The sequence below is a fragment of the Stylophora pistillata genome, chromosome 1, assembly GCF_964205215.1.
Source record: "Stylophora pistillata chromosome 1, jaStyPist1.2, whole genome shotgun sequence".
Classification (NCBI taxonomy): Eukaryota; Metazoa; Cnidaria; class Anthozoa; order Scleractinia; family Pocilloporidae; genus Stylophora; species Stylophora pistillata.
The window spans coordinates 31,312,141-31,338,157 of record NC_142519.1 but is presented as its reverse complement, the minus strand read 5'-3'; the positions used below and the strand labels follow the sequence as shown (position 1 = coordinate 31,338,157).

Sequence of the window (26,017 nt, the reverse complement as noted above, 5' to 3'; positions counted from 1 at the left end):
TTATTTCTTAACGAGTGCCTCCCTGTATCAAACGAAAGTTGTTTTTTATTTTTAAGAAGTGTTTTGTTAATTTTCTACACCGTTTTCAAAAAAAATAAATCTTCCTCAGTGTGTTTTGTGCTGACGCGCTCCGTTGGATTTCTGGTTTATTTGATTGTGCGGAAGATTGCGTTTTCAGTCAGATTTTACTCATGAGATTTTTGGTTAAAAAAATCGCAGCGAACAAGCATGTATAACCGTAACTACGCTATCATTTGGTTTGATCATAATGTAACTGTGTGTGTCAAACGAGCAGACCACAGCTGAGATCTGCATCAAACGGCAGTTTCGACTTCAACCCTCTCGCGTCTTGCACAGAGTTTGACCTCATAAACAGCAAACGAGTAAACGGAATAAAGGCTTTAGGCATGTTTTCGTGAGATAACGCTTGAAAAATTTATGAGAAACGAGTTTCTAGGGCAGCAAATAGAATGTCCACACGAAAACTGGATGAAGGCAGGCAAAGTTTGGAATGAATTTGCATCGCAGAGGCCTGTGGATGAGTTTTGAGCATCAGACATAATTATGCACAAGACTTTTCACCTTTCTTTTTAACCTTACCTTTTATCCAAATTTCCGCTTTGACAGTTACGTGATTGGTTTACCGACGTTTTCCCTAGTCAATGGGGCTTTCTTTTTCTTTACGACCCCTAGCCGGGAATATAATCGAAGCCGTTCAAGTGGAATTAGTCGAAATAGGAAATGCGGCTGTACCTGGCCATGACGCTTAGTCCGCTCCTGCTCGAAACTTTTCTTCTGGGTATTTTGGGCTCTCTGGATAGTGGAAGAAACATTCTTGCGTGTTCAGGTTGGTGTCAATCCCCCTTAAATATTTTTGCCTGAAAGCAAACTCTTACACTGAGTATATGAAAGCTTAGAGGAGATTTTATCCATAGATTTGTTAGCAGGAATGGCGGATTAGTGAGAACAGTTGCCTCTAACTGCGGAGCTGCGCCTGGCTTGGACTTCGCATTACGTCTGGGTTAACTTTTTATTCAGTTGTGTCTCTTGCTCTAAGGTTCTTTTCCCATTTCGATAGTTTTCCTCTTTCTACAAACCTGACACTGTCTTCTAATTTAGTAGACCGAAGAAGGATGTTGAGGGGACCTGTTGTGGAAAAGCCACTCGTGGAATAAAATTCAAATTCAATTTTATTCAGGGAAAAGGTTATCAGCATATTTTTGAAAAGTTTTTTGGGCCATTTAAGTATGGGCAACACCAAAGGGTATGTAATGGACTTAAATAGTACTGAGTACTTCAAAGATCCATTTTCCAACTCTTCGAAACCCATATATCTTTAAGTTCTTTGCGTGTAATTTCCTTTACAATCTTAAAATTTGCGCTGTTTTTCGCGGGCCATCTTATCGCACCAATGATAGTTTAGTTGTATAATAGTACATGACCATATAGAGAGTGATTGATTGGTTTTTTATAGTTGGACATCAAGAGAAAGTAATCGTTCATAATCTCTATTCAAAGTAAGTCAATCTTAGCCGCACTGTGAACATCTTATGACGCTGAATGAGGTCTACAGCTCAAAGAGAAGGTTTTAATTTACATGCGTAAACAAGCGATACTCCGATATCGCAGTCACAAATGAAACGGGAAGCCGGATTACTCCTGTAATTAGCTACAGGGGTAACCTGATAGATAATAAAAGTCACTTCCAATCACGATAACCTAAAAACAGAAACTGACGGAGCGATGTCTAGACTTTTTTAAAGACTTGACTTAAGCTTAAAGTGAGTTACGAAGAATTTGATGCTCAGGACTTATTTCTGTATAATTATAATTTTTATCTTTGTCATCGTCATATTTTATTTTAAATTATGCCAGATGATCCTTATGGAAATACCATTATAAATAATTGATGAGAGCTGTTGTTATCGTTTAAATGGACCTTCGCGATAAAGAAAAATTGTTAACGCGCTGTTTGAAGGGCACCGATGAACCACCCTCAAATACGCTATTCCGTCTAAATTTGTTTCGTTTCGGTTTGATCTAACCGTGTATCTCTTGAGGCGTGACAATTCGAAACGGAAGATATCTCTTATACCGATGTGGGTCTGGTATGCGTTAAGCTGAAGGACACTGCAGTAGATCAATGACGAAAACTGACAGAGTTTCATACCTCCGAGTCAAATTTCAAGGTTATAAGTGAAGTTTTCATACCCCTAATAATTTGTTCAAGGAAGACACATTCGCCTAAAAAACAGATAAAGTTTTTCACTCACAAAGTTTTGCAAGCATTTGACGCATTTGGATGACCACTTGTTAAGTTATGCCAACACTCGCTTTATTCGCGGGATTTTCGTCTGATCTGGATTTCCATATTTCGTTAACCGCACAAAAGAAGGAAATTTCTTGTACATTTCGCAAACATTGAGAATAAAGAGTCGTCGTGAAACAACCAAAACCTGAGAGAAAATTCGCCTTAGGTAACATCGATGATAACGCCCGGGTTGAAGAAAACGAGGATAGATTTTTCCTTAGCTAGCTTTGCCCATTTTGCTTTTTCCGATGAATTCTTGGGTATAGTTTCATGATGGTGAATTCGTTTTCCCCGGTGCGGTAGCGAAATGACCTTTTCCCGCGAATTTGTCACGAAACTCGCTAGGGGGTTCAATTGATGAAAGGGCGTGCGCGAGTTTTTTTCCAAATAGCACCCGCGAAGGTTTGATGTAACCTTAAAGCGCGACCCCTATCCGTTCGGCGATATTTTTTGCTTAATAATTTGGATATATCAACAAAGTTGAAATGGTAAATTGGCCACCGTAATGATTACAAAAGCTGACGTTTCGAGCGTTAGCCCTTCGTCGGAGCGATATTTTTGGCTGTTCCTCGCGTTTTTTTCATAATTTCCTGCTGTTAGGCTTCTTTTGGGCTTTGACCCATGGACTATTTTATTGTTATCTTTATCTGTCACTACAGGCAAAGATCAGGCGATGATGACGCGTTTGACATTCGAGAACCAGGAGCGCTGAAATAAGGGCCTGCTTGCATGCTTGTTAACAATTAGTTATTCATTTTTTGGCGGGTTAAAGAATTCAGTTCAAAAATACATTTTCAATAGATGATTTTAAAAATTTTATAATGTTTTACAAAATTTTATCTTGAAAACTGTCATTAGAGTAGCACAATGCTGGGTTGACGGGAAAAAAAGAAGAATTGCAGAAAGAATTGGTCCTTCGAGGTCTACCGTATCCTTAATCAATGTTTTTGTTGATGCAGTAAATGGCTTGACTACAAACTAGTGTCATTTGATGTGAAATCACTGTTCACAAGTATTCCAATTCAATTGGCATTACAATGCACTGAGACTGCAATCCGACAATCTACCGACCCACTACCGCTACCGACAGACGACATCATGGACTTGCTAAACATTTGCCTGACGTCTACTTACTTTCAGTACAACGGTAAACACTACAAACAATTACACGGCACTGCCATGGGGTCTCCAGTTTCTGTTGTGATGCAGAACATCGAGGAACGCGCCCTTTCGACTTGCCGACAAACGATACCGCTTTGTCTACGTTACGTTGACGAGACATTCACCGCCGTTCGACACGACGAAATTGACGCATTCCACCACCACCTTAACGAACAAAACACTGACATACAGTTTACCGGAGAAGTCGAAGAAAATGGCAAACTTCCTTTTCTAGACTGCCTGGTAAGCCACAACGACAACTCATTACGGACGACAGTTTACAGGAATCCGACACACACCGACACACGACACACCGACACACGCCTCCCGGTTAGCTCAATTGGTAGAGCGCCGGACTGTTGTGCGGGAGGTCGTGAGTTCAAATCCGGCCGAACAAACACTCAGGGTCTTTAATTAACTGAGAAGAAAGTGCTGCCTTTGTTATAAGATCTGCAAATGGTTAGACTTTCTGGTCTACTCGGATTGGGACGATAAATGGAGGTCCCATCTCCTGCAGGGTTGGGGTAGGAGACGTTAATTTCCCACACACGAGATTACTGTGTGATGGATGTCCTCCCCCGGGTGGGATGGGTGGGTAATAAAGGGGTTAGTTGTCAATTGGAACGAAAGTTCTGTTCCTTTCTCCTGCCATTCCTGTGGCGAATGAATTAAACTTAAACTTAAACCGACAGATTACTAGAGGAGTCATCCTACAACCCTACATCACACAAAGCCACAACTATCAGAACTCTAACACGACGCGCACAACTAGTATGCGACTCGACAGACAGCTTATCCGACGAGAACAAATACCTTCACCGTGTTTTTACGAAGAACAACTACAACAACGACTTCATCCGACAAAACACTCACCGACCCACCAACACTATCGAAACAAACGACACCGCAACCCCTACGACTACAGCAAACATACCGTACATAAAAGGCATGTCTGAAAACATCTCGCGCATCTTACTACCCTTCAATATCCGCGTCGCCCACAAACCCATCACCACACTACGTCAGTTACTGACCAACGTTAAAGACAAAGACGAACCGAGGAACAGACAGGGAACGATTTATAAAATCAGTTGTTCCGACTGCCAAGCCTCCTACATCGGTGAGACTGGGAGAAACCTCACAACAAGTCTGACTGAACACAGACAGGCGACGAGGAAAGGTGATGTCAGCAATCACATTGCTGAACACCATCGACTTACCAACCACAACATTGACTGGGACTCTGCGCAATGCCTAACCTACAGCACTGACTATTTTCAACCACTGACTCTGGAAAGGTGGTTTACTAACTTAGAACAGACTCTCCTAAACAGATGTCAACAACTACCCGCTCCATACAAACGACTCATTCACGACATAAACATCACAAACGACCGAAAAAGAACGACCCAACTTTACCGACAGATCGAAACAGACCAATCACGACCGACTTACGTCACTTGAGTCTTGCAGCCAATAACATCACGGCAAAACCAACCGATCATTTCACACGAACTGGAATAAGAACATTCTACTGACAACAATCATTCACTTGACTCTGATGATGACTTCCGCACAGGTTGTCGAAACGTCAGTCACTACCACCGACAACAGTCCTTCTCAGGACTACACTCACCCGGACGATCAGACTACACCTTCAAATTTGTAGTTGTTATAAATGAAGTTTGACAGCAAGGGGCTATTAAAGATTTATCATGAAAGGAATCTCGAAGGGTCAAATGCCTATTTTTTTCCTTGTTTGGACAATAATTTACGACGTTTCTTTTGAACCCCAAGGTTAATTTTGAAGATTGGAAACCGTTCATAGACTAATTCATTCATGTCTCGTCTCACGGCAAGTCTTGTAATGTTCGGAAAAATTGGTAACGATAACATTATGGAGAAAAGGAAATTTGATAGTCGACTAAAATGGAGTAAAATGTGGAAAATCCCTTTTCCCGCCCAAGAACATGGCAATAAGATTTTATTTATTTTGAATGAACTTAAAGTTGAGCCCACTGACTCCAGTCACCTTGTAAGTCACCGTAAAAACGGAGATATTTGTTTTTTGAACTGTTCACTTTTGTAATGTAAATAATATGGGAGACCGACATGTAGGTATTATTCTTCGTTGTGAAGTTCTGTCATTAGCAGCTATTTTTTCGTGTAGTGGTTAATATGAAGATCGAATGCTTATGTGGGAAAATTTAGCAGAAGTCGATCTGGAGATTACACTGGATGACACAACACTTTCCTGTAACTTTTTTGTTCAATGCGAAAGGTATTATTCATCATTCACTTGACTCTGATGATGACTTCCGCACAGGTTGTCGAAACGTCAGTCGCTACCACCGACAACAGTCCTTCTCAGGACTACACTCACCCGGACGATCAGAGTACACCTTCACACGTTTTTGTTGATGTCACCCACTTAGCAGCTAGTAAAAGTTCTAAAGGATTCGTATTTTCTTGTAGGAGAAACTAAATATGACTGCCCTTAAAAGGGTAGGTGGAAGCTTTCAGCATTCTCTCTCTACTAAATTAGCTACTTAAGCAGGAACGGCTGAGAGGAGAACAAAACGCATTTGATTTGAGTATGAGATTCGTTGCAGAACCATTTTGCTTGAAAATTAAAAAAGCTATTTCGTAAAAGTATTTCGAATTAATTTGAGAGCGAATTAGATAATTGCGCTTCAATTGTGAGCTGGTTCTACTCAGTTAAATACGTACAAGTCAAGTACAGGTACAGTCGAACTTGCTCCGTATTAAGCGGTCACCCTGAATTAAGCAGTCGTCTGTCACAATCCCGACTTGGTTTCCTCTGAATGACTGTAATTTTCACCCCTATTTAGCGGTCACCTCTACATGCGGTCGTGGTTACTTTTGAGACCTTTGAGCAAGAGAATATAAACTGTTTATATTTTCTTGCTTTGAGTAAGTCCCAATGGTCTGTTTGTATTGTCCCACAAATGGAACCACTCAAATAAAGCTAGGAATATTTCATGTAAAAAATATGATTCTTGTTTCTATTCCAATTAATGTTAGTTGTATTTTGAGCGAGTTTTGTACATAAGTGGTTAATTATGACATAAAACGGTATCATCGATTCTTATTGATAACTATTGATGGAACTGTTGCTTAGCCTGCTTGCCGGCTCTCCTTGCCTACACCACCCTAGTTTATAAATTGATTGAATGGTCGAGTACATACAGTAAAGACTAAATTTTCATGAACGACAACCGGTCTTAAAATTTTCTTTTATTGGAAACAGTTTTAAGGAAACGTCTCTCATTTTCCAGTTCCTTCCATCCGTGAAAATAATGTTAACGAGGAGAAGATCGTTCTGGTGAACTTTGGAAAGTATGTAAAACTCAATTGCCAGATCAGAACCAGTGGTCAGAACACAACACTTCAGTATTACTGGCTCAAAGACAATCAGCCGCTCACTCCATCAAATCAACGACGTATGAGGATCAAACTCTACAAATACTTGAAGATAAAAAGGGTGGAGAAAGAAGACGCTGGCCTCTACACCTGTGTTGCGGTGAACGACTGCGGAAAAAATACATTGCGCTTCGTTATCGGAAGTATGTAAACTTCTTATGCTGTTTTCATTGTTTGCACATTAACTCGCCTCATGAGCGAGCCGTAGTAAAAAAAGTTACGAGTTGAAAACAAAGTTACAAGGTGAAAATAGGAATACTGGAATCTCTCCTCGGTGGTAGTGATGCGATTGCTTTCGAGTTATTAGGATCTCAGGAGTCGATCAAGAGGTGGAGAATGTTTGAGTTTAGGGTGTCTTACCACCCCTCCCCGCTCCCCCTTCTTTAATACACCGAGTACACACTAAAACACTAATACGTGAAAAGCAAAATTGCAATGATGCAGGTTATGTTACACGCAGTTATTAATAAACCTTCACTTAGAGGCAAAAATATTCATTTCACGTACCGAAGATATAATTTGGAATAAACTGACTTGAACGTGGCCATGAAGGCTGAGCAATACAGTCAAAACACATTCCAGTTAGAACTTACTGGCTGGTACTAAGAGAAAATGAGAAGACATTCTGTCCCCTCAGTCATTCTTTTCAAAGTTGATTGGTAACAGCCACCCCTTTTCCCTCCCTTGAAAATCCTCGATCCGCCCTTGAGATATGGTATCTCCAGAGAATAATGAGCAACATCGAAAGTCTACCAGGAAACATTTTGGTTACCAAGAAAAAGCTAAAGCTTTTGATTACTGAATTAACAACAGCAGGTATGTCAAATGATTGATATTCGCCAGAAATCTAGAGGATTACTAGAAGGGAAAAAACAAACAACTTCGCCGATGTAACTGTCTGAAAAACCTTCTCCTTGTACCAGTCTTCTCTCAAACATTACCACAAAATCACGCTTAGAATGCACTTCATCTGTAACCTAACATAAAGCTTTGTGTATGTTGAAGGTCTCTTTTATGAGGAAAAGTCAATGTACGGAATTCTGGAATTTTCGCGATGGTGTATGTATATCGATGCGTTGATGGGATCTTTACTGAAATTTAGCGGCTGCTCTATTCTTTACAGTTGCTCCAAAATTCACGGAGTCGCAAAGTAAGGCGAGACACAACCTTCTTGCAGTACCCGCTGGCAAATCCGTAAAGCTTGACTGTTCTGTCAGTGGATATCCCCGTCCTACCGTGACATGGTACAAAGACGGATTCTTGTTTGAGGAAAGGATTGGTGGCAAGAAACTCTCTTTAAGTAAATGGTCAACCGTGTTAAGTTTGAAGGACCTGTATCCGTCTGACACAGGAGCATACACGTGTACTGTGAAAAACCCACTCGGTTGCATTAGCCAAACGTACAAAGTAGACGTCCATTGTAAGTGGGCCGGGTTTCAATACTTTTTTTCCGTAAGCTGCTGCTGAGTGATGATGTAATAGGTGGCTGTCCCTGAAAAAAGGGGCTATGCAGAGGAGGTGGGGTTATGGGGATGTCCTAAAGAAAAAAAAAATTGAAATCTAAAAGTCAGAATGCCGTGTTCGTGAATAAACGATAAGATATAATAACCCAGTAACGTAACTTGTTCAGCAGATGAGAAGACTCGTAAAGCTCTTGTCCCTGGACTCGTCTGGGCAGGCGTGCTAGCTACTGTGGCTGCTTTAATTGTTATTTGTCGGTGTTGTCAATACCGAACCAAGAAACAACCAGATCCACAGACAAGTGAGTATAACTCGATATATAGAGGTCGATAGCTTTTTAGAGCTTTAAAGATCTAACTTTGTCTAGGCTTTACACTGAAATCTGAAAAGTCGCGTTTTTGAGGAGTAAAATTTTAGCCAGAGAACGCCCTTTTCTGTTCCTCTGAATTTTAACCTTGCCAGCCCCTATTTTATTGTTTTCCATGGGTTTGAGTCAAAAGTTGATACAAATCCTTTTGCTAACTACATATTTTTCTTTTTATTTCAGAGCTTGAATTTGAGTACGATGCGTTTGTTATTTTCAGCTCCCGAGACTCAAATTGGGTGATTAAAATTCTAATTCCAACTCTCGAGGAAAAACACAATTTTAAATGCTGTGTACACTACAGAGATTTCGTTGTTGGAGTACCTTTTCGTGAAAATATGGTTAACAGTGTTTACGAGTCAAGGAAAACAATAGCTGTCGTGTCTAAGAACTTTTTTAATAGCAATTATTGTGTTTCTGAAATGGAATACGCCCTCCATCGACTTATGGAAAAGAGAGATGATAGTTTAGTCGTTATCAAACTTGATGACGTCGACAAAGGAAAACTTCCTAAGGAGCTGCGAAAAAGAAGCTATATAGACTATCAAAAAATTGTTGAAAAGAGCCATTGGGAGAAAAAATTGGTCAATTGTTTAAAGATCCCCAACGATCCGTAAAAGGAAACGATTTTGTAAGAAGCTTTTAACAACTAAGTAGCTGATTGATTTCTTTTTAACACATTTGTATATGCAATCACTAACTCGAACCTTAGTGGTGTATAATTAAGTATAAAGGCATCATTTTGTATTTGTGTAGAATGAATTTACCTGCTTTTATTCACTTAGGCTTCTTTGGATCATGAAATGTTGATGTAAAATTTGAAACATTTATACATTTTAATTATGTTTAAAGCAATCTTATGGAAAAATCGAAGAGCATGGTATCGAAACAAGAGAAGGCCATTGAATTAGAACTTTCAGTGGTCACATTTTCGAATCACAAGATCTTGTGAGACCTTTTATGAAGTCATCTTATTTAGCATATCATTGAATAACTTATTTTCATCAGTCTTTTGGATTTTTACGCACCTTTTGCATAACCAGACTTGTAAGATTTCAACTTGTTGCATGGGAAATAAAAAACTCATGGTTACCAACAGATATATTTTCTTCATACTTTGAGGTTTAATATTAAGAAATCGAGGCTGATCTTTGAAACATACTGATCTCGTGAACTGAATAAAATTTTAATGCGTAGAGGAAATCCCGGGGTGACATGAGTAATTTACTTCATTGTCATTAGGTCGGCATCTTTGCCGGGTCCCAAAAGCTTTTGAAGAGTTGTTAAGAAAAGGAAAGATACGACTGCTGGGTCTTTGTTTCCTGTTGTGAGTGATTTATTTTCTCTGACTTGTTGCAGAGAGAATTTTCCCTGCATGAAACATATTGTGCGATACTTTCCATTTCATCACCAAAATATTTAAGCGATAAAAACTATGATTATGATACTATGTGCTATACTATCTTCTTCATGCCATGGGGCACATAAGGCCTCAACACAATCCCGCCAACCAGCTTTGTCAGCCGTTCTTCCATCCAGCTTTTTCTCTTTCTCTCTCTGCTGTCTTCCTCCATGTTGTCTTTGGTCTGCCCCGTTTTCGCCGCCCTTCTGGGGTCCAGACGCAAAGCAAAATTAAATTAAGAAGTTACACGACATAGTATACAGGATAGTGCAAGTATCATGCACTTACAATGCTACAATAGCCCGGCTATTGATTCTTTGGCAAATAACATATTAAGTCATACAATGCAATGATGCAATAAGAACGTTTATAATGCTATAATAATCAAAGAATTTTAAAAACTAAATTTTTTTAATCGTTTCTGTTTGATTACCTGTTATTATCGGAGAAGTATTCTGGAGAAACAACAAGAAACTCTGCGCTTCTGCCAGAAATTTGAAAGTGAAACTGTTTTTCGATACCGGCCTTGATTGAACCCGGGTGATATCGCTGACAATATAGTCTTGCCTTGAGCAAACATTGCTTAAAGGGTAAAGTGCCATTGCAATAAATGAACTGGCTCACCTCCAGAAGAGATACATTTATCGGGTATATCAAGTATATGACGTATACCAAAACGCTCCTGCTCTGAAAAACAAGTTGATAGTCAGCAGTAACAAAGGTCCCAAAATGCCTTAATTACCTTATTTCTGATTCGTAATATACCTCTCAGTGGGGATCTTTGGGGTTTTCTGTTTTGCCGTTTTTTCCATTTATTTAGATCGGTTTTTGCGGTTTTGGTGTCAGCATCGGTTGGTATTGTTTTTCTTTTTTTCGGCATTTGGTTCAGTACGGTTTTTGGAAGAAAACCCGCGGTTTTTCGGATTTGATATTTTATTCGGCATGAGAATATTCTGTTGCTATTCGGTTTCTTTGGGTCTCTGTTCGAGAATTTTCATTTTCTGGGTGGGTTGTCACTTTGAACCCTCTACTGACGAGCTCTCTCAGAGACCACAGGCTTCGAAAAATGGCTGAAAACGTGGTGAACGTGTCTGCGTCGCAGTAATCGTGGACTGTATTGCTTTCCCTAAAAACAATCCCAAAAATTACTTATCATTCTAAGTGGGCTCTAAGCTCCGAAAACCATTATCAGTCACATTGACGTAATTGGTGATTTCTCAAATAGCAATCAATACGCAATATTAACATAAATAAATGGTATTTTTAGATTCTTTTAGTTTGGTTTTTGTAGTATTGTATTAATGTTTTATCTAGTTAATATTCTTAATCGTATTCCTGAAACTTTCACCTCTCAGTTTTGTAAAAACTAAAATTTTTTTAATCGTTTCTGGGATTTTCCGAGGTTAAAATATCTTTAAACGACGTTTCGACCAGTTTTACCGGTCTTCCTCAGGCTGTTTAAATGTTGTCAATATGGCGGATTGTTTAGTCTTTCAGCTTGGTGACCGCACATGTTGTCAATATGGCGGATTGTTTAGTCTTTCAGCTTGGTGACCGCACATGTTGTCAATATGGCGGATTGTTTAGTCTTTCAGCTTGGTGACCGCACATGTTGTCAATATGGCGGATTGTTTAGTCTTTCAGCTTGGTGACCGCACATGTTGTCAATATGGCGCATTGTTTAGTCTTTCAGCTTGGTGACCGCACATGTTGTCAATATGGCGGATTGTTTAGTCTTTCAGCTTGGTGACCGCACATGTTGTCAATATGGCGGATTGTTTAGTCTTTCAGCTTGGTGACCGCACATGTTGTCAATATGGCGGATTGTTTAGTCTTTCAACTTGGTGACCGCACATGACGTTTCGTGATTATTACACGACGTTTAAACGATGTCAGATTGCACGGAAATGTAGTCTGAGGTCTGTCAAGTACTTCTACTTTTGCGATAACTCGCTGCCTATTACAGTCTTTTTTCATGATCAAAGAAGGAGTTTAGGACTGGTTTCCATGTTTCAACGAGGTCAAAATTGTTAAGGACTCTCATTCTGTGATGTTTCTGTCGTAATGACTCAATTCCTTCTAGAACTTTTCTTTGCTTTAATCCTCTCTCTGTTGTTACGATCTCTGCGTTTCCCCAGTCAACACCACTTTGGCACTCCACGGTGTGTCGTGGCAGGCTTCCATCTTCTTTACCCATCCGTTTTTCAACCGATAGAGTGTTCCTTTATGAGTAAGACTAACAAAGTGAGATTAACAAACGAGGATCTGTGGAGTGCCAGTTACTGCTGACTATCAGCTTGTTTTTCAGAGCAGGAGCCTTTTGGTATACGTCATATACTTGATATACCCGATAAATGTATCTCATCTGGAGGCATAATTTTACAAATAGTGTAGAGATAGGGGCAGCACCAAAGTATGTTTTATGGCCTGAAATAGTGGCGCGTCAAAGAAACACGGAAAGAACGATTTGCCTTTTATACCTGTAGCTTTATAGTTTTTCTAACAATATTTGCTAAGGTCCAAAGAGAACTTTTGCTTCTAAAGGCCGGGGTTCCCACCATATTTTACACCCACTACAATTTTTAAATTTTACATCAAAAACACACGCCTTGTAAGTCGAAAAAAAAGTCGAGGCGGATCAATAATTATGCTCTTCTGGACATTCATGATCTTGGCCCTTCCTGCCAAGTCCTGCCAAACAAAGGTTTTACTTACTTACTTACTTACTCGGTTAGACCATCGGAACACAGGATAGGCTTTATCCAACTCATGAAGCCAATCAGGGATATACTTTATCTCGCATACTCGTTTAGCCAATTATAACGCAGGATACACTTTACCTAACTCGTATAGCTGATGAGAACATACGAAACGGTTTGTCCACAACGTGTGGCTGATCGTTACATTTTCGGTTTTGTGGCGAGGAGAAACTTATGGAAGGTTGTTATTTGTAAGCATTTCTTTTATAACAGCTCATGACATTTGCTACCCCGGATGGCGCCGTTGGAATAACACGTGTTACTACTTTTCGAATAATTCTGTTTCAAGCCGGGTCGCGTGGCAGGATGCTCGACAGGCGTGTCAGAGAATCCAAGGGGGAGACCTTGTCAGCATTCACAGTATTGCAGAGAATAACTTTGTAAAAAGCTTTATCCCAGGGTAAGCGCGATCTAACTCCCCCTCCTCTTTGTGTTCAATTGGCTATCAGTTGAGTTTCATTCCAAAATCAAACGAACAATGATATGTCTGACTTTACAAAGATTATACCAAGATTATAAAGTGATCACTTAAAACACTTGTAAAATTTGCATCATGGGTATTGCTGATCTTATTAGGTTGAAACCTACATTATTAAAGCGTAAACCTAACTCCCAACTTACTATGTGAACTTTTGTTTTCAAAATCGCGGAGAAAAGTCGTGCTCTGTCTCATCGAATGATTCTGAAAATATGATTGACTGGTTATGACCTTACTCAGTTCGTGCGTTATATTGGACAACTCTCGGTGTGTGGTACTTATATCCTTATAGCTTTTGTTTATCATTAATTATAATAATGATAATTGTTATCATTATATTTATAATTATCATCACTATTATTATGAAGTGTTTGTTGGATTGGACTTCATGACCTCACAGCAGAAGGCAATTTCGAATGGTCCGACGAGTCACCACTAGTTTATAGAAACTATAGCAACAGAGAACCGAATGATCTCCAGGGCCAAGAAGACTGTGTGGAAATGAACCTTGGTGCTTCGAATGACTTGAATTGCGGTAGAACTCTGTGCTTCGTCTGCAAGCAGACTAAGAGTGAGTTGCCTACACTATGCAAGCTGTCATGTAAAACATAACACATTTTAGGCTTGTGTAACATCAGCATGCATATTCTCCACCACACTGTTCTCTATGCATTTCCCAGGGTGATGACAAGGAGACATTGTTGAAGAATCAAGAGCCACCGTAGTTAGTAATCATTTCCTTTAATCTCGTGACCATAATAGTTGATTCAGGGGTGATAATGTAAGGAGAAATTAGCTTCTGATCACTCTCAGGGTTTAAAGGGTTAACGTCAGTGCTACTGAGAACAATTTCAGCTTTGACATTTAGGTTTTTAAATGAATACTTTTAACCTCACAAATCACAAGATAATCAGTTTTAGGCTAGCTACTATCTCAAACTTGGGTTGACTATGGTCTGTAGTGTACTTTGGGAAAACAATTGCACAGCATGATAGTTTTTGTTCGGTTGCCACGGAGTATTGCTACGTCAAAGATACGCATTTATTAAAGTAACAGATGATGACCGCAATACTTCCCGTCTGAATCAAAGTATTCCATAATCAAGCAAGATGCTTGCGTTTGAAAGTGACGGCTGATCAAATAGAAATTCTACACTGATTATCAAACAATCAATTTTCCTAATGATGTGTTTTACAGACTCCATCAAACCAAATTCAACTGAGGATCCTGAACCGATTAAGTATTACCGACACCAGTTAGAGACACTTTGCCCTTTATTATGAATATTGTTACTATGTTTGTGTTTATACACAACAGCCAGAATTCATAGTTACAACTTTTGGTTTTCAAATATCTGAATATCTTAGACGATAGAGGTATCGTATGTGACAGTTTTTAGATCATCTTAGATTTAGCTGATCCAGGAGTTTAACACCAAATTTTAAAGAGTTTAATCCGACTTCCGAGGTGATTTCCTCGCACAGGAAGCTGAAGTAGCAACATACTGTCTTCTAAACGCACCTATCAACCAATGAGAGTGCGCGTACTACCTTCAAAATCAGAGAACAAAGTGCACGCGATTTAAATTAGTAGAAAACCACTTGCGGCTTGTTCAATCCGAAAAGAAAGACACCATTATTTACATTAACGCTGCTGTGGTCTTAAGAAATCATACTTGTGTCTGCTAGATTGGTTTACGTCTAGAAAAACGTCACCTCTAAGTTGAAAACAAGACAAAACGCGGTAGGTCACCATGGCTGTTTTTAGAGAATTACAAGCCCTCTTTCTTTGGTGCGCTTGACGGCTGTTAAAAACAACTGACAAACAAACAAAGAAACAACTGAGATCTTCTTTTCCGATACCCGCGAAACGTTAAATAGTGCGAGGTTATGATTTGAAACGAGGTACTACAGGATGACTTCAAGGCCCAGATCCAACGTTGAACTTTTCATGCACTTAAACTTACCTCCTTACTGAGTACATAAGCTGAACAATGTTTGAATTGATGACGTTTGACATATTTAAGTTTGGCAGAGCAACTTTTATTCAAACGAAGGTTTCTTTATGCGCCACACATAATGTAAGAAAGAGTTCCCATCCCGCAGTTCTCTTCTCTCACCAAAGCATAAATTTGACTTACTAAGTTTGACGATCTCTTCTGCCGTCGAATTTTTTCTTTTGGCCCCACCCAAATAGGTATTTAAGTCTAGTACATGAATATTTAAATTAGGTCTGAATGCTTTTATTTCCTTGCTGTGTTTAAGCCCTTGAACGATGTGAGAATGGCTGGATAAACTATAAAAAGAGCTGTTACCACAGCGTGTCAGATCCTCTTCTCTCTTGGCGAAAAGCAAGAGGTGTTTGTCGAATAGGAAAGAACGCCAGTATGCATGGAGACCTTGTTACAGTGAATAATCGGTGAGTATGACGCATTCAACCCTGGTCAACAAGTTACGAGTTTATACCACAGCTAATCCTTCTTCGGCTTGTCGAGTAATATCCTTATGATGAGCTGTTGTTTTTGTGTAATCTTTGCTGAAGGCAGAATTTAATAGCCCATTTCTGAATTACCCTTGGGCTCATTTTCAAAACGAGTCCTGGTGCCCATCCTTTCACATGGTTGTAAGTTTTCATTCACATGCAAATTAAACGCATTTTTACAAGAATGGTTCAGCACCAGGCCTCGTTTTGAAAAAGAGGCGAAGGGTAATTCGGAAATGGGCTATTCTAATTCCTGAAACTGGTTTACTGTTATGTCGCCGCAGAGTTCGAGTTGACACCCACAGAGATTCTGATTGCCTCACGAGAAAATCTGCTTCCTTACCCGCTTATCCAGAACTGACTTTGAACCTGGCTGATTATCCGATAAAAATTGAGCAAGACTCGTTCAGACATTTCTTCGTTTCCTTTTCAAATGAAAAATGCAAAAAATTTCAGAGCCTTCGCTACTTGCGTAAAAAGTTTCTTCAACTCTGAGTTTAGCCAAGGCACATCGCGTTGACGTTTAATCAACTTCTTTTGAATATTCGTTCTACAGCTTGGCAATATTTTTCTTCTATGCGCGCACTATTTTCTTTGTTTTTGGGTAAACTTTGTCTCCTGCAGAAAATAACTTCAGGGATATGTTTCTCAATGTAAGTCTTAGAACGCGCAGGTAGATGAATCACTGCTAAAAGTATGTCACTATTAACAGAATGTACCGCTGCTTTACTATCTTTTAGATACCCTAGTTTAAATCTCATTTATTACCGTGACATCGCTCGCAGCGCGCGTGGGCAAGATGAAGCAAATCCTGTGTTCTGATTGGCTACCCGAGCGGGTAAGATGGGCCCATCTTGCACGCTTGGGATTACCCGCATTGATCCCGCGCATGAAAAAAATAGAATAAGAACTACGTTTGTAACTCTTGTGCAATTTCGACGATGGAAACGCAAAAAGCGGCAGAAGATAGTCAAAACAAAGAAAACAGAAACTAAACTCGTGAGTTTGTTGTGCTACAAACACGGTTGGCTTTCTTTCCCAGCTCTCGAAATAAACAAGTCATTCTCAATTTTTAATGAAGCGAAATATTTTTGCGATATAATAAATCCTTAAATAACCAAGCTCGTTCAGTCAAGATGGCTGGATATTAGCCTCGTTCTATTTTCGCATTCTTATGGACCTCGACTTCGTCTCAGTCCATAAAAATGCGAAAAAAGAACTTGGCCAATATCCAGCTATCTTGATCTCACGCTTTGTTAATAACGGATATTTATTATCATCATGGCAATCTCCCGTTAGATAGTATTACGCCCTCCGACGCCTTGTCTGAGTTTTGGTAGATGTCCGGCAATCATCACATCTTGTTTCAGAAAAGCCTGTCAACCTCGTGATCATCTATAAACAGGGTAACGTTTCATTCTCAAGTAGCTTTTGTGCCGAAAACATAATATTGAATATGATTTTTTTGATCAGTAGCTAGCGATTTGGTTGCACATTGAGCTCTCGAAATAAACAAGTCCTTCTCAATTCTTAATAGAGCGAAATCTTTTTGCGATATAATAAATTCTTTATTAACCAAGCTTGTTCAGTCAAGATGGCTGGATATTAGCCTCGTTCATTTTTCGCATTCTTATGGACCTCGACTTCTTCTCGGTCCATAACAATTCAAAAAAATGAACTTGGCCAATATCCAGCCATCTTGAACTCATGCTTGGTTAATAACGCATATTTATTAGCATGGCAATCTCCCGTTAGATAGTATTACGCCCTCCAACGCCCTGTCTTTTTTCAGAAAAGCCTCTCAACCTCGCGATCATCTTTAACTGGGTAACGTCTAATTCTTCAGTAGCTTTTGTGCCGAAACGTGAAATTGAATATAATTTTATCATCAGTAGCTAGCGACTTGATTGGACAATGAGCTTCCCTTAAATTCCAGCAACATTTATATTAGCATTGATGAGGATCTCTCTGATTGCTCAGCTCTCGGCTCAAAATCTGTGGAAGTATACCTACTGACCCAGTAGGAATTTCCCCGAACGTTGTTTTATGTCTGCGTTAGAACGGCTTCCCTAATTGCATTTTTTTTTTCATGTTGAAAGGGTTAAACCCCTCTGGAACAATTTAATGTTCATTAAATCACTTTTCAAGGATCATTTTTCAATGATAACAGCTTGTTTTTTCATTTTATTCATTCTCATTTAAATAAATTTCTTTGCAGCTATTTTCTAGTTGGATAATTAGGCCCCTTTTGAAACAGCATGTATCAGAGAAATGATAATAACTTGTCAGCTATAAAATGAAAAATAAAATGAAAAAAAAACATTAAATTTCGAAATCATATCGGGCGATATCCATGGTAGAGATTTTGTCATTTGATGTTCCCTATGCGTGGACAGTGCTGGAGGATGGAGAGTTGTCGGATTTTTCCCTTGCATTTGACGTGACAAAAAGTTGGAAAATTCATGGGTAGAGCACAATTTACCGGACAACTTCTAAAGAAGGATCAAAGCATAAAAAGAGCTCGAAACACCAATTGTATGTTTAAGGTTAGGTGTTTGTTTCATGAACAGTTTATTCACGCTCGGTTTTAAATTAAAAACTGTTCGAACACAAAGTTTTGTAGAAACAAAAAAACGCGTCTGTGTTGTTTGGTTGATCACACGCTGATCCCAAATTGATCATCGCAGGAAGCTCCTTCTCGTTTGAAAATTAATAGCACGGATAATGGGATAAACAGTTTTTGGTTTTTCCGGTTTTGCTTGTGTTTTTTTCTTCTTCTGGGCCGGTGCGTTTTAAATATCCAAGTAGCACTATGGATACAAGATGATGTCAGAAGCCGTCTTTTGATCAGATTTCAGTCACCCATAAGCAGTCTTGAAAATAACAAAATAGCTCGGCGATTATATAGTCCTGATTATGAAAAATGTCTTGATGTGGTCATTTAATTACGCCTTCTACTTTCCAAACATTGTAAAAACCACAATGTTGTTTCTAAATTGATATCTTTGATCTGTCCTTGAATTGATCAAAATGGCTCGAATGGGAGGTTATAGATGTTACTTTGCGAGACATGTGCTCCAAGATGAACTCGAATAAAAAGATGAATAGTCTAAACTCGGCTGTTAGAACGTTTATAGGCATGTTTTAATATTTTTTGTAACTAACATATTTGGGTAACTTTAACGCTTTGCAAACTGTCTCGTCTGATAAAAAAGGTTTCAACTTGAAATCCGAGCAGTTTTGTCTGTGTATAACCTTAGCCCCTTGCCAGAATCCGAAGTTGAACAAAATGTCGCGAGCTTCCCCGCCTTGGAAATCGAAGTGAAGACATTCCTCTCGCTGGCACCAAGCGTTGTCCACAAATGTGTGATTTAAAGTGACGATTCCTTGGACTGTGATTGTTTTTCGTGTTATTTTGATACGATAATTTCTTCTTAAAGCAGCTAAGAATATCAAAGATCAGAGATAGATACAACACACCAACAAAGATCGTGTACAAATTAAAATGATAGTCTTCCATACCACGTAACTCAAATTCAATTTTTGTGTTAGGCCGCAGTAGACACTTTCTCAAGCATACAAATCACGAGCAATGCTTTATCATACTTATACTCTTTCTTCGCAATGTCTAATTGCGCGTAGCTCGGGAGCTATTAATATGTGATATTTTCAAGCTGCTCTATCTTTTTGCCATTAACAACACCTGCTATATTTTAAAAGTGCATTCTAACAGAGGAAACAGTAGCAAATTAACAATAATTATCGGACGGAAAGCTTTAGACTCTCGAAAATGCTAAAGAGCATTATGTTGAAAGGAAGCGTATATGATAGCCGTACGGTGGAAAAGCAATCTTGTAACAATGGAGGAAATCTGTAGTTGTTATAAATGAATTTTGACAGCAAGGGGCTATTAAAGATTTATCATGAAAGGAATCTCGAAGCGTCAAATGCCTATTTTTTCCTTGTTTGGACAATAATTTACGACGTTTCTTTTGAACCCCAAGGTTAATTTTGAAGATTGGAAACCGTTCATAGACTAATTCATTCATGTCTCGTCTCCCGGCAAGTCTTGTAATGTTCGGAAAAATTGCTCACGATAAAATTATGGAGAAAAGGAAATTTGGCAGTCGACTAAAATGGAGCAAAATGTGGAAAATCCCTTATCCCGCCCGAGAACATGGCAATGAGATTTTATTTATTTTGAATGAACTTAAAGTTGAGCCCACTGACTGCAGTCACCTTGTAAGTCACCGTAAAAACGGAGATATTTCTTTTTTGAACTGTTCACTTTTGTAATGTAAATAATATGGGAGACCGACATGTAGGTATTATTCTTCGTTGTGAAGTTCTGTCATTAGCAGCTATTGTTTCGTGTAGTGGTTAATACGAAGATCGAATGCTTATGTGGGAAAATTTAGCAGAAGTCAATCTGGAGATTACACTGGATGACACAACACTCTCCTGTAACTTTTTTGTTCAATGCGAAAGGTATTAGGATTGTCAGTTATGTTTAGAGAGAATCTCTTTGTTAGTAATAGGACCAAGCCATCAGTCTTAATCAGAATACCGCATATTGGTCGATATGTCAGGTATTATGTAAATCTTCTCTTGATTTACTGGTTACCTTAACCGCGATGTGACCTTTCAGAACAGCGCTAATTAGTGCGTCTTACATAGTAATTATAGAAGGTGTCTTGAGGTCTGTATTATAGGGGTCAAACATTCTGGAAACCGCATTATTTTGCTCTTTCTAGACCGCAAACCGCTTCCGTTTTCTCCAAAAGAAGGAAGCAGCCTTGGCCGATCTTTTAACAGTGCTTTGCACATTCTTTAATGTTTTTTAACATAAAAAAAAAAATCTTTAATTGATCTGATTGACAAATCCCAATCCTTAGTCCGGATTGATACGAACGTGATAACATGTATGAAAAGGTAATACATGTACACTTTAGCTTAATTTACCAAATTGACCGTTCATATCAAGAGGGTTTTCTGAGGCACATTAATGTGCAAAAAGGACTGTTTGTTGTGCAAGAGCGGTAAACACAGGATTACTTATATAATTATTCGTTATGAACAGGACGACTGAAATTCAACACCAATCCCGATAACTGGATCCCCGCTAACAGGAACCATTTTTCTTCTCCCAGGAGAGTTCGAGTTAGCGGGGTTCGACTGTAGACAAAACAACAACTCTCATTCCTATTTTGGGCCATGAGTTTGGCATATTGTAAAATAAAGACTGGATTGGATTTGTAAAACATGGACTGGATTTGTAAAACGTGGATTTGTAAAACGTGGATTTGTAAAACAGATTTGTAAAACATGGATTTGTAAAACATGGATTTGTAAAACGGATTTGTAAAACATGGATTTGTAAAATCGAGATTTGTAAATTGGCATGGATTTGTAATTCAAACACTGAAAATTATCCGTGTTTAATTTCTTTCTCGCGACCTTCTTCACTCTTTTTCACGTGTTTGCTGGATGCAGAGTATTCACTTTTTCACGTATTTGAGTTAACTGAAAAAGCTCGGTCCAGATATGTACAATTACTATAACAAATCTGGAAAACATTTCAAGCACATGGCGCTTAGATAGACTCCAGTGTTTTATTCATCTTCAACACAGGAGAAGAAACAGATGTAAAGTCAGCCAAATAGACGGTCCCAAATGTCCCGCTTCCAAGCTCTTCTTTAATTTTTACAGAGCTCCACGAGAACTCTGGAAACTCAAATCCACGTCGCCGTTTTCTGGTCAGAGATGGAAGTTAAAAGAAGCCGCCATCTCCTTCCTATCTTCTCCCGCGCAAATTTAAAATATGCAAATTTATTTTCGACAGAGGTGTACAATGCATTTTTCAAATTACGGTCTTTTGGCAGCCTGGTTGTTTGTATGTCACGTACACTTTTGTTTGTTCCATGTTTGCCTTAGTAAAATTACCTATTCCCGTAAAACGTTGGAAATCGGTCTTGACTAGCTCCTGTGTATTAAGATATTGATAATTTTACAGATAAAAACGCGCCGAGTGCATTGTAGAGTTAAATATGAGCACGCGGAATTTTGGTTTTGAACACGAGAGAATGCCGAAAATGCTGAGAATGGTTACTCGCTGTAAGCGAGTGCTTCTCGTATTTCTTGATTATTCTTAAAAATTTCCAAATGCTAATCCAAACTCAACATCAAACAATCTTTTAGAGAAATCATTAGGTAATATGAAAGGAAAATGATATAAAGTAAAACAATTAAGATTAAAAAGGGACAGACAGACAAACAAACAAACAGTCGAACAATGTTATCATGTTTCCATAAATCCATGTTTTACAAATCCATGTTTTACAAATCCAGTGCATGTTTTACAAATCCAATCCAGTCCATATTTTATATTTTACAATATGCCTATAACTTCTGCTAACGCATCGGTTCACTGACCTCTGGATGACCCTACGTGGGACTTTGCCGTTGTGATACTTACTTGCTGAACGTGATCGCTGTCTTTGTTCTCACACGAGGCAAATAACAGTGTGGCATTTGTACGGATATACTCTGTGTTTGTTTCTCGTCTGTCATCAGAAAATGATGAACCTCGCTAAAATCTAGGTCCCGAAGCTAACCTTAGGGCCGTTGTGGCTAGTTCAACTCGTATTACTAGTGTTTCTTTTCGCTTATCCTCCCTCAAAACATGCCACCAACGAAGTCGCTCAACCATTTGCAGCAGAGAATGGATCAGTGGCGCTCCAGGGGTTCATTGGGCTAAAACATAATTAAGCATCTATTTCCTCATTCTCAGCCACACAAGTTGTTGTCTTTATTTTTAAGAGAAACAAGGGGACATTGATTACCTCCCCGCAAATGGAGAGACAGCAATAGAATTGCGCCTTTTCACTACCTGCCTTTAGGAAGAGGCCTGGATAATTGTATTCATTTGGTGGAGACACTCGCTCTTTAACGTGCTTCTTTAATCTTCGATCAAGTATCTAATAAGCTGGTACAGCCATGTTACTTGATTACAGTACATTTACATCATTCAGCAGTCCTACAGAAATATCACTAAAATTGGTACGAATACTTTAACTAAGTTGCTCAATACACTGCATTGAGAACACAGTATTCGAGTGGAATCAAGTAACCGCTCAGTTTTCTGAGCCTGTTTACTATGCTTTCTAAACCGCAACTTAAACATGTAAATCCGTAAATCGCGTGATAAAGTTATAATTTTCCGCATGTCAACTGTAACCGCGGACAGACATTCCAAATTGACTTAAACCGCCAGAGTGTAATGATTTTAAAAACTGATAATAGATCGTAAATAGACGTTACACATTTTGCCTTTTATTTTTAAACATCTAATGACTTCTCGTAGCCTTATTGTTTGCATTTCAGAGGAACTTGGTGCTATTTCCTAAAAAGCAGTGCAATTGTTTTGAAACTGTCATTGTCTTCTGTATCCATCCTCTTCATTCTCCATCCTCTCCACTCCTCTAGCCCGTTTGATTTGGTCGTAACTAGATTGTGTAAACTGTTAATTTACCGTCGTTTCTTCTCATTTAAAGATGCTTAAACGAGTGAAATTTTATATCCCATTGGATGTGGCCCTAACTATGGGGTCTCCAAACTAAAAAGTTGTGAGTAACTTATGAAATAATAATTGAGACTCTCCAAGTAAACTGCAAGCTTTCCTTTGTACGAAAAAAAAAATTAATTCCATAATTATATTTGTGAATTCTCCTACCTACGTTATTATGGGCTCAGTAAAATCCCACCCGGATGAATGGCCAATTGCACAGCGGGTTATTTCTTAACGAGCGCTTCCCTGTATCAAACGAAAGTTGTTTTTTATCCTTGAGAAGTGTTTTGTTATTTTTCTACACCGTTTTCAAAAAAAAAAAAAAATCTTCCCCAGTGTGTTTTGTGCTGACGCGCTCCGTTGGATTTCTGGTTTATTTGATTGTGCGGAAGATTGCGTTTTCAGTCAGATTTTACTCATGAGTTTTTTTGTTAAAAACATCGCAGCGAATAAGCATGTATAACCGTAACTACGCTGTTATTGGGTTTGATCATAATGTAACTGTGTGTGTCAAACGAGCAGACCACAGCTGGGATCTGCATCAAACGGCAGTTTCGACTTCAACCCTCTGGCGTCTTGCACAGAGTTTGACCTCATAAACAGCAGATGAGTAAACGGAATAAAGGCTTTAGGCATGTTTTCGTGAGATAACGCTTGAAATATTTATGAGAAACGAGTTTCTAGGGCAGCAAATAGAATGTCCACACGAAAACTGGATGAAGACAGGCGAAGGTTGGAATGAATTTGCATCGCGGAGGCCTGTGTGTGAGTTTTGAGCATCAGACATAATTATGCACAAGACTTGTCACCTTTCTTTTTAACCTTACCTTATCCAAATTTCCGCTTTGACAGTTACATGATTGATTTACCGACGTCTTCCGTAGTCAATGGGGCTTTCTTTTTCTTTACGACCCCTAGCCGGGAATATAATCGAAGCCGTTCAAGTGGAATTAGTCGAAACAAGAAATCCGGCTGTAAGTGGCCATGACGCTTAGTTCGCTCCTGCTCGAAACTTTTCTTTTTACCCTTCTGGGTATTTTGGGCTTTCTGGATAGTGGAAAAAACACTCGTGCGTGTTCAGGTTGGTGTCAATCCACCTTAAATATTTTCCACTATCAGTTATAGGCTAAGTTGTCGCCGTCTTGCCTTGAAGCAAACTCTTACACTGAGTATAAGAAAGCTTAGAGGAGATTTTATCCATAGATTTGTTAGCAGGAATGGCGGATTAGTGAGAACAATTGCCTCTAACTGCGGAGCTGCGCCTGGCTTGGACTTCGCATTACGTTGGGTTGACTTTTTATTCAGTTGTGTCTCTTGCTCCTAAGGCTCTTTTCCCATTTCGATAGTTTTCATCTTTCCACAAACCTGACACTGTCTTCTAATTTAGTAGACCGAAGAAGGATGTTCGAGGGGACCTGTTGTGGAAAAGCCACTCATGGAATAAAATTCAAATTCAATTTCATTGTGGGAAAAGGCTATCACCATATTTTTGAAAAGTTTTTAGGGCCATTTAAGTATGGGCAGCACCAAAGGGTATGTAATGGACTTAAATAGTACTGAGTACTTCAAAGATCCATTTTGGCCAACTCTTTGAAACCCATATATCTTTAAGTTCTTTGCGAGTAGTTTCCTTTACAATCTTAAAATCTGCGCTGTTTTTCGCGGGCCATCTTATCGCACCAATGATAGTTTAGCTGTATAATAGTACATGACCATATAGAGAGTGATCGATTGATTTTGTATAGTTGGACATCAGGAGAAAGTAATCGTTCATAGTCTCTATTCAAAGTAAGTCAATCTTAGCCGCACTGTGAAAATCTTATGACGCTGAATGAGGTCTACGGCTCAAAGAGAAGGTTTTAATTTACACGCGTAAACAAGCGATACTCCGATATCGCAGTCACAAATGAAACGGGAAGCCGGATTACTCCTGTAATTAGCTACAGGAGTAGCCTGATAGATAATAAAAGTCACTTCCAATCAAGATAGCCCAAAAACAGAAACTGACGGAGCGATGTTTAGACTTTTTTAAAGACTTGACTTAAGCTTAAAGTGAGTTACGAAGAATTTGATGCTCATGACTTATTTCTGTATAGTTATAATTGTTATCTTTGTCATCGTCATATTTTATTTTAAATTATTCCAGATGGTCTTTATAGAAATACCATTATAAATAATTGATAAGAGCTGTTGTTATCGTTTAAATGGACCTTCGCGAAAAAGAAAAATTGTTAACGCGCTATTTGAAGGGCACCGATGAACCACCCTCAAATACGCTATTCCTTCTAAATTTGTTTCGTTTCGGTTTGATCTAATTGTGTATCTCTTGAGGCATGACAATTCGAAACGGAAGATATCTCTTATACCGATGTGGGTCTGGTATGCGTTAAGCTGAAGGACACTGCAGTAGATCAATGACGAAAACTGACAGAGATTCTTACCTCCGAGTCAAATTTCAAGGATATAAGTTAAGTTTCCATACCCCTTATAATTTGTTCAAGGAAGACACATTCGTCTAAAAAACAGAGGAAGTTTTTCACTCACAAAGTTTTGCAAGCCTTTGACTCATTTGGGTGACCACTTATCAAG

The 26,017-nt window shown here is 38.9% G+C and overlaps 3 protein-coding genes across 3 annotated transcripts in view; all 3 read left to right on the top strand.

The window, feature by feature from the left end:
• Nucleotides 1-741: 741 nt before the first annotated feature.
• Nucleotides 742-26,017, top strand: part of LOC148742101 (fibroblast growth factor receptor-like 1) — a 29,086-nt gene continuing 3,810 nt past the window's right edge. Inside the window, exon 1 of the mRNA XM_088743706.1 lies at nucleotides 742-847. Within this exon, the coding sequence (XP_088599832.1) occupies nucleotides 742-847 (106 nt within the window). The remainder of the gene's footprint in view (nucleotides 848-26,017) is intronic.
• Nucleotides 5,960-11,605, top strand: LOC111342853 (fibroblast growth factor receptor 1-A-like). The gene is made up of 6 exons (XM_088734806.1): nucleotides 5,960-5,977; nucleotides 6,191-6,215; nucleotides 6,751-7,059; nucleotides 8,040-8,336; nucleotides 8,550-8,678; nucleotides 8,925-11,605. Exons 1-6 carry the CDS (start codon nucleotides 5,960-5,962, stop codon nucleotides 9,356-9,358), a joined length of 1,212 nt encoding a protein of 403 aa, XP_088590932.1. The 3' UTR covers nucleotides 9,359-11,605.
• LOC148742102 (low affinity immunoglobulin epsilon Fc receptor-like) lies at nucleotides 12,370-15,939 on the top strand. Its single transcript, XM_088734726.1, has 4 exons — nucleotides 12,370-12,373; nucleotides 13,005-13,302; nucleotides 13,749-13,990; nucleotides 15,645-15,939. Exons 1-4 carry the CDS (start codon nucleotides 12,370-12,372, stop codon nucleotides 15,800-15,802), a joined length of 702 nt encoding a protein of 233 aa, XP_088590852.1. The 3' UTR covers nucleotides 15,803-15,939.